Genomic DNA, 15,079 nt, shown 5'->3' with positions numbered 1-15,079 from the left:
GTTTACCATTAAATGTACAAAAGTTTAAGTGTGTGAATTGATTTTTAACATTACCCCATCACATAAGCCTCCTCCTGTTGTTTTTTCTTTCTCCAGTAGCAGCAACAGATGATGATTACCAGTAAAATCAAAACGGCAGCAACTCCACCAATGATTCCTGCAATACTGTTCACGTTCATGGATGCTACAAGATCGAAATACATTTAGAGTCAAGAAACTAGAGACAAATATGAGCTATGCTGCAAAGAAGTATGTCCTAAAATGAAATTCATAAGACAACATACGTGACAATATAGAAAGTGTGAAGTTGCTTGAAGCAGAGCCAACTTTGTTGGTGGATGTGCAGACGTAGTATCCCAACGTCTCTTTGGTTACGTTAAAAAGACTCAAAATTCCTCCATCTGCGAAGGACAAAAATGAACATGTAAGTATTTTAAATTTTGCTTTATTTTCATATTTTAAAAATAAAATACAGAAAAACATTGTGTTAAACTATTTATAATTTTGTTTGTTTGGAAATTGCTGTTTTATTTCAATAAAGCATTAAGCTCTTCAAGCAACACACACAACTACAATATAAAAATCTGTCTAAAATAGAGACTAAACCATGTTTAGTCCATGTAATGATATCAACTACAAGTTGCTGTGAATGTCAATGATGTTTACATTTTGTCAATAGTGTTGAAATTCAAAGTAAATATCATACAACACATTGTGCCATACAGAGCGTTTTTCTTTTCTTCCTCATAACTTTTCTGTGGTGAAACAATGCTGTCATGCAGGTTAGGGACATGTGAGGTTCACTAAAACTGCCCAGTCTGACAAAGAAGTGACTCCTTTTCACAAACAATAAGCTCTAATGTTAGCAAAGTGCCAATTTCACCATAATCACAGCCGTAGTTGTTCCAGAGAGGTATGTATCCATTCTTCTCCAGCACTTACTGACAGTAGATTTGGGGTCTAGAGGACGAAGATTGTTCAGAACATCATAACTTTCCCACTTGTATGTGGGAGAGGGAGAAGCTTCCTCAGACACACAGGTGAGATTGATGTTCTGGCCGTACTCAGGCTTTCCCTGCACATTGAGGATGGGCTTGGTTGGAGGCACTTAGGAAAAGGAACAAAAACAAACAGGTTCTTTAGGAATCAAGTGACTAGAGTTTGTTCGCTACACATCAGTATTAAAGCTGAATCTTTTTGGAGATTACTAAAATAAAGTAAATAATTGTTAAACCAACGCATTGGTATATCCCTTGTGCTATCTAAGATGACCCCACCCTTAAGGCCCGTACACACCGGGACGAATATTCGCCAGGCGTTATTCGCCAGCGTTTTTCGCCACGTTTTTTGTGTTCACACCCAGGCGATTTTCGCTGACGGTGAGCCGAGCGAACATGCAATTTCATTCCCTGACATTAGATGGCGCTTAATGTAAACAGAAATACTCCTGTACACAAGGTGGCGCTGCGCAACTTTACGCTTCTTAAAGTCTTTTTTCACTCAGAAGAAGATAGCAAGTATTTACGCGCTTGTCAGAATAATACAAAGAAAACATGAATATTTCAAGCATCAGTAGCTCCAACTGGTACTTGGTAAGGGGATATTTAAGAATGTCCGTCATTATTTCTTTGCGGCAGTGTTGACGCTACTTGGCGTCTATCTTCTTCGCTGGTATGTGTGCTCAGCAAGGCAGTTTTGTGTTTGAGCGCCCCCAAGTTGTGTCTTACTGTAACTTCAGAAGCTCCAGACACGTGTGCAAAAGCGCCATTCTCATTGGTCGAATAGATTTCGACGCGACGCGTCGAAAAAAAAAAACGAACCCGAGGCGTTTTTTTTTTTTGACGCTTTGTCGCGTGGCGTTTTTTCGCGTCGGTGTGCACACTCTCATTGGTGCCCTTAGTTTAGTCACGAGGCGTTAAACGTCGGCGAAAATCGCCGGCGAAATTCGTCCCGGTGTGAACAGGCCTTTACATTGACGTGTTATCCCTACCATGATAAAGGTGGATAAAGGTCGAAAGATTTCATGTAATCCATGGACACCAGTGAAGATCACAGTGATCACAGTGAAGAAAAAAGGTTCAGGGCACTGTCTAGTGGGTCTGGATGACCCAACTCCCAACGGTAAAGTGCCTAGGATAGCACAAGGGTTAACTGATCATTCCAAAATTATGTACCTATACAATATTATCATCCTAATGATATGAAATACTTTAAAGACCCACTCCAATGAAAACTGTGGTTTTGATCAATCAATCAATCAATCAATCAATCAATCAATCAATCAATCAATCAATCAATCAATCAATCAATCAATCAATCAATCAATCAATCAATCAAACTGTATTTATAAAGCACTTTTCATATAGAAGAATAACACAAAGTGCTTGGTGTTTTAACATGTTGTTGTAGAATTGTGCTTATGATGGAGGACATATATAAAGATTTTTTAACTTGTCCTGTTCAACAGGTGAGCAAACAGAGAGCTGAAGGCCTCTAGTGTTGGACAGATTTTACTGTTACAATAGGGGGTTATGCATCTTCTGATGGCCAAGGTGTATATTTCTGTGTGAATCCTTTTGGTAATTAAGGCAAAACATTATTTATATTAATTATATTTATAACATTTCGTCAGACGAGACGGAAAAAAAATAACAGGGAAGAAGAGAGAGGGATGTTTGAGATGGGGATAGGGGGTCAAGGGTTCGGGGGAAGATGGGAGATAAGTCAACTTGCTTTCAGGTATAAATGTTCGTCTACAGGGGTGGAACCTGTCAGCACACACACACTCAAATGTTACCAACATACCTGTAGGTTCTCAACATCTTAACCTATGAACATGTCAACATGTAAACAATACAACTACAGCTCACACGCACATAATTGTGCATACAACCAACACATATAGCGCATTTCCTTCTGTCACACATCCTTTTGGAGCAAAGGTGAGCTGACATCTGTGCTCACGCCAGTGTTTATGTTCTGCTGAGGTGGATGATGGAATGTAAAAAAAAGAGGGAGAGTGCCCAGTCATCCCCACACCAAGACCCAAGCAGAATCAGCAGCAGTACCCGGGGCCCCCATCAACACATGCATTGTACAACAGATAGAGGAAATGTTTTCAAACCAGAAGTTTTCTCAAGTTGAGTTTTTTAGAACTTTTCACTTGTTTGTGGTGCTTTTATACTAACTTTTTTATTTTATTTTTGAAATACAATAATGTTAATTTTTTTAAATTTTGCACTTTTTTTTCTTATTTTATTTTGCCATTATTAATATACGTGTCCTACAATTGATGTATGCTCAGTTCTGATTTTTGTAATTAGTTAACATTTTCATTTGCCAAAAGTCTGTCGTGTTTTTTATTATGTTTAATTTTTTGAAAATATATATATTTCTGAAATTATTCTATAACCCAGCATTTCAAGAAAAAAAGTCTCGCTGGTATCTGAGTTTTTCTAGAATCTGGCTATAGTGTACTGCTGAATAGCTCTGAAATTAGTCACCATTTTTGGTGGCTGCTAATGTTAGCATGGGGTTGTGAGCTAGCAGGAAAGCGTAAAACAAAGGGTTGATGGGATATCAGCCCAAGCTTACTCTGCACCAACGGTCGCGCCCACAACTCAGAGGTGAATTTCAATGAATGGAGATGTGACGTTCATGAATGAACCGAATCTTTTGAACAGCTCATGAACACGAATGATGGAAATTGAGGCATGAATGATTTTTTTTTCGGACCCCTGGAGTTTCACATGTTGTAAATAAATGCTCCAACAAGCTCATCGTTCTATTTTTAGATGTAAATATTACATGAGTTGTGCAAATCTGATTCGCATGACTACCTCCGTTAATGAAAAAAGTTTAAGACCGCCTCAGAGCTGCAGCTATTGCAGTCAGCAACAGCACTTGTGGTGGAATTGGGGGAGGGGGGAGGCTCCCCAGCCGGCCGCGGTAGGCTCAGTCGTTCTGGAGTTGTAGTCATGACTGAGTTTTTCTGTTTTGTTAAAATTGTTCTTGTGTTCAAATATTTTCCCACAAGCTTTTTTTTCTTCTTATTAACTTGTCCTGTCCAACAGCTGAGCACACAGATTAGAGCTGCAGGCCTCTTGTGTTGGACAGGTTTTATTATCACAAAAAGAGGTTGTATAGCTTCAAGAAACCAGAGTGTAGATTTGTATAAACCGCTTTTTGTTGTATTATTTTTTATTTATTTGTTACATTTAGTGTGTGTGGGGAGGGTGAGGGGAAGAATGTGAGGGGGGGTGGTGGTGGAAGAGAGTAAAGGAAGAGAGGTGAGAAAGTGGGGGATACAAGTATTGATTTGAATAAATTATTATTTTAAGCTGTAACAAATATACCAGATCTGCTGGAAAGACAAATATTACATCAAAGGTGAGAATCTGACACGAAGATGAGCGGAAAATATCTGTCCATCAATACACTGTGGGTAAGGAGGAGGGATGAAGCAGACAGGGAGCAGTGTGGCAGTGTACACGTGCACATGGGGGTGGAGATACATGCATGCTGCCGAAGTGAACCGTGTGTTCATAAGGTGAACCAGATCCTCCCCAGCAAGACCAGGCAGCCTGGGAGGGGGGAGGAGGGGATCGCCCACCTACCCAGCCAGGCGCAGAAAAGGCCCCCCTACAGGGGCCCCCCTACATCCAGAGGCATAAGCGAACCCGGCGTCCAGCCCCCAGGCCACAGGACAAGAACGCTTAGCCGTACCAGGCCGCAGCCATGGGGGACACCGGGCGCCGGACACCGAGACAAGGGCAAAGGACGAAGCCAGGGCCCCGAGAACCCATGAGCCGGCCACCACCCGACCGGCACCCCGTCTCCATGAGCCAGCCCTGGCACCCGACCTGAGCAACCCAGAGATCATCGCGCACCCACAGCCACCCCCATAACCCTACCCACTACAACCCTCCTCCCCCGCCATATTATCTTAGCCCCCCTCCCCAACCCCCTCAATGCCCTCCCCCCTATGTGATGGGGAGGGAAAGCCCCGAAGGATCCCAGCGAGCCAGCCCCCAGGTCCGTCCCACCCATGCACTCTCGCACAGATACTCACAATCTTCTGCTTACCCCCCGCCGCCACGCAGTAACCCCCTCCGGCCGACGGACCCCCCCAGCCCTGCATGCCCGACCATCACCGCAGCACACAGGATACCCACAAGCCTGGCCGCCCTGTGAGGACCAGGCGACCCCCAGACCCCACCCATGTATGGAGGTGTGGGTGTGCTGTGTGTGTTCAGCAGTAAAATAGGAGGTCTCCAGTGTGGTGGACCCCACCGCTGCCAGGCCGCAGAGCCCCCCCACTCCGGGGTCCCTCTGTGAGTGGTGTGTATTTGCTGTGTGTGTGCTGCTAACATGCAGTGCGTGTGTCTAAAGTGGAAGTTAAAATTGTGGGGGGGACCAGTGAAAGATTAGTACGGAAGTTTCACCGTACCCCCCTCCACCAGACCCTCCCCACAAGGCCCTAGATGAATCAGGGTGTCTAATATGCAAGTAAAAGCGGGAGGGAGGGCGGGTGCCGATGCAACCCCAGAGAGAGACATCCCCAGTGAGCCCCGCCAGCATACCCCACCCATCCAGTTCCCGGGGCCCTATGTGCCTGTGTGCAACATTTGTTTGGGCGGGAGCGCGGAGGAGCAGGCGGATGGGCACAAACAGGGGAATAAGTCTCCTCCGAGAGACCGGCTCCCCAGCCGCCCACGGTAGGGTCAGTCGTTCTGGAGTTGTAGTCATGACTGAGTTTTTCTGTTTTGCTATAAAATGTTCTTGTGTTAAAATGCTTTCCCACAAGCTTTTGAATGGAGCTTCAAAGTAGCTGATTTGTTGTTTAAAATGCGTATAAATAATGGGTTTGTTTGTCGTATTTTTTCATTTAAGTTTATTTTTTAAATGAGGGCATATTATAATTGTAAGATAAATTTGTTTTTTAACAATTCATGACATGGTTTATTAATCTTCCAACCTGCACACGTCAAATGACCAAGTCTAATGATGATTCAATCTGTAGCAGCAAAGGATGATGATAGCCCATAAAGTCAAGAAGGCAGCAACTCCACAAATGATTCCTGCAGTACTGCCAATGTTCATGGATGCTACAAGATCAAAGGGCATTTAGAGTCAAGGAACAAGAGACAAATATAAGTTATGCTGCAAAGAAATTCATAAGACAACATACGTGACACAATAGAGAGTGTGAAGTTGCTTGAAGCAGAACCAACTTTGTTGGTGGATGTGCAGACGTAGTATCCCGACATCTCTTTGGTGACATCAAAAAGACTCAAAATTCCTCCATCTGTAAAGGACAAAAATGAACATGTAAGTATTTTAATTATTTCTTGTTCTGTCTCCCCCAGTGTTTTATGTTTTTGTTATTGGTTAAATGGGTTTAATTGTTATTTTCTCTTATTTGGGACAGTAAGATTAAAAAGTTCATTGTATAGTCAAAAGGTAATGTCTTACGCTGCCATCTAGTGGCCACATGCGGTACGTAACGTGGGAAGCTTGGTTTGGGAAGAGAGGCACGTGCTGCGTGTTCGAGAGTGGTGCGCATGCGTGAAAAGTAAAGCTCTTTGATGTACAGTATTCAGAACCCTGTGAGAAGCGATGATCTTTTTACAAAATTAAAAGTGGCTCAAGAAAAGCAAGTCTGTGGAGTTTTTTGAAGCCCTTTGTGTTTAGCTCGCTGCATAAGCTGAATCATTACATTTGGCTGAGGGCAGAAGATTGCTTTATTTTCATATTATAAAAATAAAATACAGAAAAACATTGTTTTAAACTATTTATAATTTTGTTTGTTTGGAAATTGCTGTTTTATTTCAATAAAGCATTAAGCTCTTCAAGCAACACACACAACTACAATATGAAAATCTGTCTAAAATACAGACTAAACCATTTTTAGTCCATGTAATGATATCAAGTACAAGTTCCTGTAAATGTTAATGATGTTTATATTTTATCAATAGTGTTGAAATTTAAAGTAAATATCATACAACACATTGTAGCATACAGAGCGTTTTCCTTTTCTTCCTCATAACTTTTCTGTGGTGAAACAATGCTGTCATGCAGGTTAGGGACATGTGAGGTTCCCTAAAACTGCCCAGTCTGACAAAGAAGTGACTCCTTTTCACAAACTGTAAGCTCTAATGTTAGCAAAATGCCAATTTCACCATAATCACAGCCGTAGTTGTTCCAGAGAGGTATCCATTTTTCTCCAGCACTTACTGACAGTAGATTGGGGGTCTAGAGGACGAAGATTGTTCTGGACATCATAACTTTCCCACTTGTATGTGGGAGAGGGAGAAGCTTCCTCAGACACACAGGTGAGATTGATGTTCTGGCCGTACTCAGGCTTTCCCTGCACATTACAGATGGGCTTGGTTGGAGGCACTTAGGAAAAGGAACAAAAAAAAAACAGGTTCTTTAGGAATCAAGTGACTAAAGTCTGTTTTCTACACAGTATTAAAGTTGAATCTTTTTGGAGATAACTAAAATAAAGCAAATGATTGTTAAACCAACGCAATTGTATATATGATCATTCCAAAGAATATACCTTTAAACTAGTATCATCCTAAAGATATGAAAGGCTTTAAAGACCCACTCCAATGAAAACTGTGGTTTTGGTGTTTTAACATGTTCTTGTAGGATTGTTCTCATGATGGAAGACATGTATAAAGATTTTTTTTTAACTTGTCCTGTTCAACAGCTGAGCAAACAGATGAAAGCCGAAGGCCTCTAGTGTTGGACAGGTTTCACTGTTACAATAGGGGGTTATGCATATTCTGATTGCCAAGGTGTATATCTGTGTGAATCCCTTTGGTAATTAAGGCAAAACATTGCTTATATTAATTATATTTATAACATTTTGTCGGACCGGACGGGAAAAGAATAACAGGGAAGAAGAGAGAGGGATGTTTGAGATGGGGACAGGGATTAAGGGTTAGGGGGAGAGTGGGGAGGGAGAGTGCCCAGTCATCTCCACACCAAGACCCAAGCAGAATCAGAAGTGATAGCCAGGGCTCCTCCAACACTCGCATGGTAAAGCAGATAGAGGAAATCCGCCGGCCAGGCAATCAGGCAATCACGTCATCTATCAAAACCAGGGCCAGCATTACCGCCACAGGGACCCCAGATGTCAAAGATCAAGGAAGCGCAGAAGCACAAGAGAGTGCAAGCTCAAGCCCAGGCAGAAGAATAGCACCCGCAACTGTATGGGGTCCAGCAAGCTCTCTATATGTCATATATATCTCTAGCTCAACACGAGTCACACAGAACTGAAGAAGCCGCTTGGTTGAGAGGCAAAACGTCGTCAAACCAGAAGTCTTCTCCGGTTGAGGTTTTTTTTTTTTTTAGAACTTTTCATTTGTTTGTGGTGCTTATAAACTAACATTTTAGAGTTTTTAAAACGTTGCCCTTTTTCTTATTTTATTTCGCCATTATTAATATAAATGTCATAAAATTGATGTATATTCAGTTTTGATCTTTTGTAATTAGTTATATACATTCATTCCCCATTCCCTGCATGTAACCCCTCTGGGTGGGTTTGCAGGTCACGACACACCAACCTGTGCAGAGCCTGGATTGATTACAAGAAAGCCTATGACTCAATGCCACAGATGTGGATCACTGAATACTTGGAGCTGTACAACATCAACAGGACTATAAGAGCCTTCATAGGAAACTCAATGGAAAACCACCCTTGAAGCCAATGGCAAGCCACTTGCACAAGTGCTCATCAAATGTGAGATATACAAAAGTGATTCTCTGTCCCCACTGCTGTTCTGCATATACATACATATATATATATATACATACATATACATATATATATATATATATATATATATATATATATATATATATATATATACATACATATACATATATACATACATACATACATACATACATACATACATACATACATACATACATACATACATACATACATACACATATATATATATATATATATATATATATATATATATATATATATATATATATATATATATATATATATATATATATATATATATATATATATATACAGCACAGACCAAAAGTTTAGACACATCTTCTCATTAATTTGAAAGGAAAAGTGTGTCCAAACCTTTGGTCTGTACTGTATATTTGGTAAGAAAGGTTCTTGTGTTAAAATGTTTTTCCACAAGCTTTTAAAATGGTGCTTCAAAGTATCCCGATTTGTTGTTTTAAATGTGCATAAATAACTGATTTGTTTGTCACATTTCATCATTTAAGTTTATTTTTTTAAATTAGGTGATGCTATAACTGTAAGATTAACTTGTTATTAACCATTCATGACATGGTTTATCAGTCTTCCAAAATGTCAAATGACCATGTCTAAGGATGATTCAATCTATTGCCAGAACTGTTCATAATTTAATAAATTACATCTTCTTATCTTCTGCTGCACAGCAGTACCTACTGTCTGTTCAATAGCAAAGTTCTTTGGTTCTTTTAGCATTAAAAGTTGCACACCCTCCTGTTAATTGTTGCATTAATGAAATGATTCAAAGTACACATACACACTTTTAAAACAAAGGGTAACTAGTGATCTAAGTATCAACTCAGAAGAGTTTGGTATATTTACAATGAACCCACATGAGACTTTAACATCTGGTCCACAGATTTCAAATGCAGCTATAATTGACATGAAAAAAATATTTCAAAGTCAACTATTGGTGGAAAATGTATCTTTAAATTATTCTGATCTGCAGAAACAGTGTCATAGAAAATGATAGTTTTCTTTAATTTTGTTTAAAACTTCATATCATAATTAAATTACCAACAGAAGTGCTTCAAAAATAGATTACAAAAATGATTGGAGTGGGACTTCAAAGAGCCTATGCCAAATACCATTTAAAACCAACTTTGGAGCTTTTAATGGTATTATATTAATTCCTCGCAAAAAATAACCCCAAAGTGGTATTTTGATCCATTCATGCATTACTGAGTATTCCTTTTAAACCCTGCACTCTGAACACCAAATCAAATCATATCAAACGTTATTTATAAAATAGCGCTTCTCATGCATTTGTGCAGCTCGAAGCGCTTTAACATTAAAAACAGAAAACACTGTACGTGGATCACTGAATACTTGGAGCTGTACAACATCAACAGGACTATAAGAGCCTTCATAGGAAACTCAATGGAAAACCACCCTTGAAGCCAATGGCAAGCCACTTGCACAAGTGCTCATCAAATGTGTAGGAGCACGTGATGCTGTAGGAGCACGTGATGCTGTAGTATCGCGAGAGCCGACGAGAGGAGTGTGGTGAGTTTACTTGGCGGCGCGTAAGTTGTGAACAAACATTTTTGATTTATTTAATTACACCGCCATATTTAAATAATCCAGAAAGTTTAAAAAATAAAAATCTGAAAAAGTTTGTCAAGCATTTGCCAGCCTGGATGACCTGGAGGACCTGGAGGATCTGGAGAATTACATCGACGAGTGTTTCAATACCTGCCTCATGAAGAAATCCAACACCGCCACTCCGTCCACCAAACGCAACCGTCCCGAAGACTCCCCGGGGGCTGCCTCCTCCCCAGGCAGCAACATGAGTGACATCCTGGATTCAATTGATAAAAGGCTCTCCAGCCTTGATTGCCGTTTAAATCTGCTGGAGATCCTCCATAAGGAATTCCAAGGTCTGCGAGAGTCTCTGGAGTTCAGCCAACAGCAGGTGCAGGAGCTCGCAGCGGAGAACCAGGCCCTCAGAGAGACCGTGAAGATCTTGGGCCACGACACCGCCCGTCTCTCTGAGGAAAACCGATCCATCAAAGAAACCCTCCTGGATCTTCAGGCGAGGAGCATGAGGGACAATCTAGTGTTCGCAGGGATTCCAGAAGAGGCAGGGGAAGTCCCGGAGAACATTGTTAAGTCCTTTATAGAGGTCCACCTGAAACTCCCCAAGGAAGAAGTCCAGAAGATCTCCTTCCACAGGGTTCACCGGCTCGGAGGAAAAAGGCCGGACAATCAGCGTCCCCGTCCTATTGTTGCTAAATTTGAACATTATAAACAAAAGATGCAGGTAAAAAGCAGAGGGCGCGAGCTGAAAGACACACATTACAGCGTGAATGATCAGTTCCCAGGCGAGATCCTCCGCCGTCGGAAAATCCTCTTCCCGCTGAGGAGGAAGCACCTGTCTGCTGGAGCACGCGCGGTGGTTGCTGTTGATAAACTTTTTGTGAATGGCAAGCTGTTCCGGGACCCAGAGGTAACACCCTGGCTGTGCTGAAGGCTTTCAGAGGCGCACTGACATCTGCGCTGCCCAGAAGAAACCCGCAAACTTATTTAACTAGGAAATAATCGGATCATCAATAATCCACACCTCTCAGGAAAAGTGTTTTTTCTTTCTCTCACATTCATATTTCTGTTGTTGTTTCGTTGTTTTTGTTTTTTGTTCTTTCTCTTTCCCTCTCTCTTTTCTCTTGTCCCCCCCCCTTCCCATGTCCTCATATGTGAATCAGGTAAAGTCAACGCAACCATGGTGAGTATTTATTTATGCACGGAACGGGCGCGCGCGCATACTAGCGCGCATAAGAGCATGCACACGCGATCCCGCACACACACGTTGATAAACTGCAAAAACCTCACTTAGGCTCACACAGGACGCACGCAACATGCAGCTCACAGCCAAGACACGTTCACCCACAACGCATAGCGCTTGTCAGTGTAGCAGGTACGCACAGCGGGCACGCGCACACGGACGGGCACACGCACTATTTAGCCTTGCACTCTCCCGGTTAGAACAGCTATGAGCAGTCTTAACATCGTTAGCTGGAATGTGCGTGGACTTGGTTCTGGGCCAAAGAGATTGAAAGTGTTAAATCACCTGAATGATCTTAAAGCAGATATAGCTCTGCTGCAGGAGACCCATTTATCATTATCAGCTGGTCATCTCCTGTGCTGTTCCCAGTATCCAGCTATGTATTCTGCCAGTTTCAACTCCAAACAAAGAGGGGTTGCAGTTTTGATTAATAAAAATGTTACATTTACTCATAAGGATACAGTTACTGACCCAGAAGGCAGATTTGTAATCATTAATATATCCATTCAGAATAAAGACTTTTGCATAGCCAGCATATATGGCCCGAATGCTGACGACTCTTCCTTCTTTCACAGATTCTTCACCTCACTCTCAGTTCACTCTGACTCCACAATCATTATAGGAGGAGACGTCAACCTTGTTTTGGACCCTGAACTTGACAGACTCAGCACAGCAGCAAACCAGCGTACATGGCAGTCTGCAAGTATTCTAAAGCAGTACATGAATGATTTGGGTCTCTGCGACGCTTGGCGCTCATGTCATCCAAGCACTAAGGGGTTCACCTTTTTTTCTCCAGTTCACCATTCACAATCTCGTTTAGATTATTTATTAGTCAGTAACTCCCTTTTGAAAGAAATTAAAAGTTCCAACATTCATCCAATTATTATCAGTGACCATGCACCAGTTTCTGTTACTATTTCAAGGGAAGTACCCACACCCTCGGGTTCAACCTGGAGGTTTAATACGTCTCTGTTAAAAGACCAGGAATTTATTGAATTCTTTAAAAAAGAGTGGGCAACCTTCTTAGAATTCAACGATACTTCTGAAATATCACCAAGTATTCTTTGGGAAGCAGCAAAAGCAGTCATGAGAGGGAAAATCATCTCTTATTCAACGCATAAAAAACGCAAGGAGAAAGCAGATTTTTTAGAATTAGGAAATAAAATAAAAACTCTGGAGACTGCTTATGCTGCTTCTGCACAGGAACACATACTGGGCGACCTAAAAAATTTAAAACTGCAGTTAAATGACATCATCAATAAACAAACACAATTCCAGATACAAAGGCTTCGACTGGAAAGATATGAAAACTCAAATAAATCTGGCAAATTTCTAGCTAATCAGCTTAAAATTAATAAAGAAAAATCAACAATCACTTCGATTATGGACCAAACAGGGAATGTCACCCATGACCCGGTAAAAATTAATAATGCGTTTAAAGACTTTTATCAAAACTTATACACTCCACAGATCAATCCATCAGAACAAAGCATCAACTCATTTCTCAACAATATAAACCTGCCCAAGTTAAACGAAGATCAAATCACAAATTTAGACTCTCCGCTCTCGTTGTCTGAGCTTCATGAAGCTCTGTTACTTATGCCTAATGGTAAAGCACCAGGGCCTGACGGCTTTCCTGCAGAGTTTTATAAGGAATTCTGGGAACAACTGGCACCAACGTTTTATAAAACGGTAAAATTTATCAATGAAAGCCAATCTCTACCACCTAACATGAACTCTGCCAACATTATCCTTCTTCTAAAACCAGACAAAGACCCCACGAGTCCTTCAAGCTATCGCCCCATTTCTTTAATTAATGCAGATGTAAAAATTATCTGCAAAGCACTAGCACAGAGAATAGAAAAAGTCACTCCTCACATAATTGACTTTGATCAAACTGGATTCATCAAAGGCAGACACTCGGATGACAATGTCCGCAGACTCGTTAACATAATAGACTTTGCCACCATCAAAAACCAGGAAATGACTATACTATCACTGGATGCTGAAAAAGCCTTTGATAGAGTAAATTGGAAGTTCCTCATTGCTGCCCTCCATAAGTTTGGGTTTGGAGAATCATTCATCAATTGGATCAAAATATTATATCACAACCCCAATGCATCAGTTAGAACTAATAAACAGACTTCCAACAGGTTTTTTCTTGGAAGAGGAACTAGACAGGGTTGCCCACTCTCCCCCTCGCTTTTTGCAATATTTATCGAGCCTCTAGCTGCAGCAATAAGACAGAATGAGAGTATTAAAGGAATTAAAACCAAACACAGCCATCATAAAATTAGTCTCTATGCAGATGACATATTACTGTTTTTAAGTAATATACATTCTGTAAATGAAACGGCAACAATCATTAATGAATTCTCTTCTATATCAGACTATTCCATTAATTGGAATAAATCTGTTTTATTACCACTGAACAGTAATGCGGAGCAAGGACTCACAATACCAGTTAAATCAGGCAATATAAAATATCTAGGTATTTATTTTTCCCCCAAAATATCAGAACTGGTGCTGCTAAACTACACCCCATTACTGAAAAACATACAGGACGACCTAACACGCTGGACCAACCTGCCTTTGTCCCTTATGGGCAAGGTAGCCACGGTTAAAATGAAAATCTTACCCAAAGTTAATTATCTCTTCTCAATGATTCCCACACAACCGCCATTAAAATGGTTCAAAACATTAGACTCATCCATATCAAGCTTTCTATGGAACAATAAACCTGCAAGAATTAGTCTAAAAACTTTAAAATCTGCAAAAAGCTGTGGAGGATTAGAATTACCTAACTTCCACAATTACTTTCTTGCAAATAGATTACAATACATCTTAAAATGGTTAAAAAATAATCCAGAAACCAACTCATGGTTAGACTTGGAACAGGCGTTATGTGGAAAGATCAACCTGTCAGATCTTCCATTTATTAGTCAAATAGTTAAAAAACAGGATTGTTTCAAAAGTATTAATATAAATGCCACTTTAACAGCCTGGTGGGAATTTCTCAAAATATCAAAATCATCAATTCAACCGTGCAAAATGACACCCATCTGGAACAACCCAGACATCCTCATAAACAAAAAAATTATCCACTTCCCAGCTTGGCAAGCAGGGGGCATAAAACAACTAGAGCACATAATTATTGATAGAAGATTCATAACTCCCCAGGAACTTCAAGACAAACATGGAATATATAACTTCTTGGAATATCAGCAACTTAAATCAATTATTACTAAAAAGTTTAAATACAGAGACAACGATTTAAAGCTACCAGATGTAGTTACCACTCTGATCAATTTCTCAATGAATAAAACTCTCTCCAAAATATACAAACTTTTATGTAATTTAGATAACAATATTTCACTTCCGACAACAAAATGGGATGCGGATTTGAGCATCAGCACAGATGAAAGTTTTTGGTCAGAACTTTGTCTAAACACCTTTAAAATGACAAAAAATCCAAATCTGCAGCTAATCCATTT

At 40.6% G+C, this 15,079-nt stretch overlaps 1 protein-coding gene across 2 annotated transcripts in view; it reads right to left on the bottom strand.

The window, feature by feature from the left end:
- The window catches only part of LOC105357762 (cell surface A33 antigen), a 64,183-nt gene that overhangs the window by 1,539 nt on the left and 47,565 nt on the right, over positions 1-15,079 (bottom strand). The window contains exons 4-8 of one of the 2 annotated variants that reach the window (XM_023953345.2): positions 7,237-7,401; positions 6,191-6,307; positions 943-1,107; positions 285-401; positions 55-184 (exon numbers count right to left, since the gene is read on the bottom strand). In XM_023953345.2, coding sequence (XP_023809113.1) covers positions 55-184; positions 285-401; positions 943-1,107; positions 6,191-6,307; positions 7,237-7,401 — 694 coding nt within the window. The remainder of the gene's footprint in view (positions 1-54; positions 185-284; positions 402-942; positions 1,108-6,190; positions 6,308-7,236; positions 7,402-15,079) is intronic. The other variant, XM_078944312.1, reaches the window with a different exon arrangement.

Source organism: Oryzias latipes, chromosome 3, assembly GCF_053564925.1.
Source record: "Oryzias latipes strain Hd-rR chromosome 3, Olatipes_Hd-rR_3.1".
Classification (NCBI taxonomy): domain Eukaryota; kingdom Metazoa; phylum Chordata; class Actinopteri; order Beloniformes; family Adrianichthyidae; genus Oryzias; species Oryzias latipes.
The sequence above is the reverse complement of the archived record's forward strand: the minus strand, read 5'-3'. Positions and strand labels throughout refer to the sequence as shown.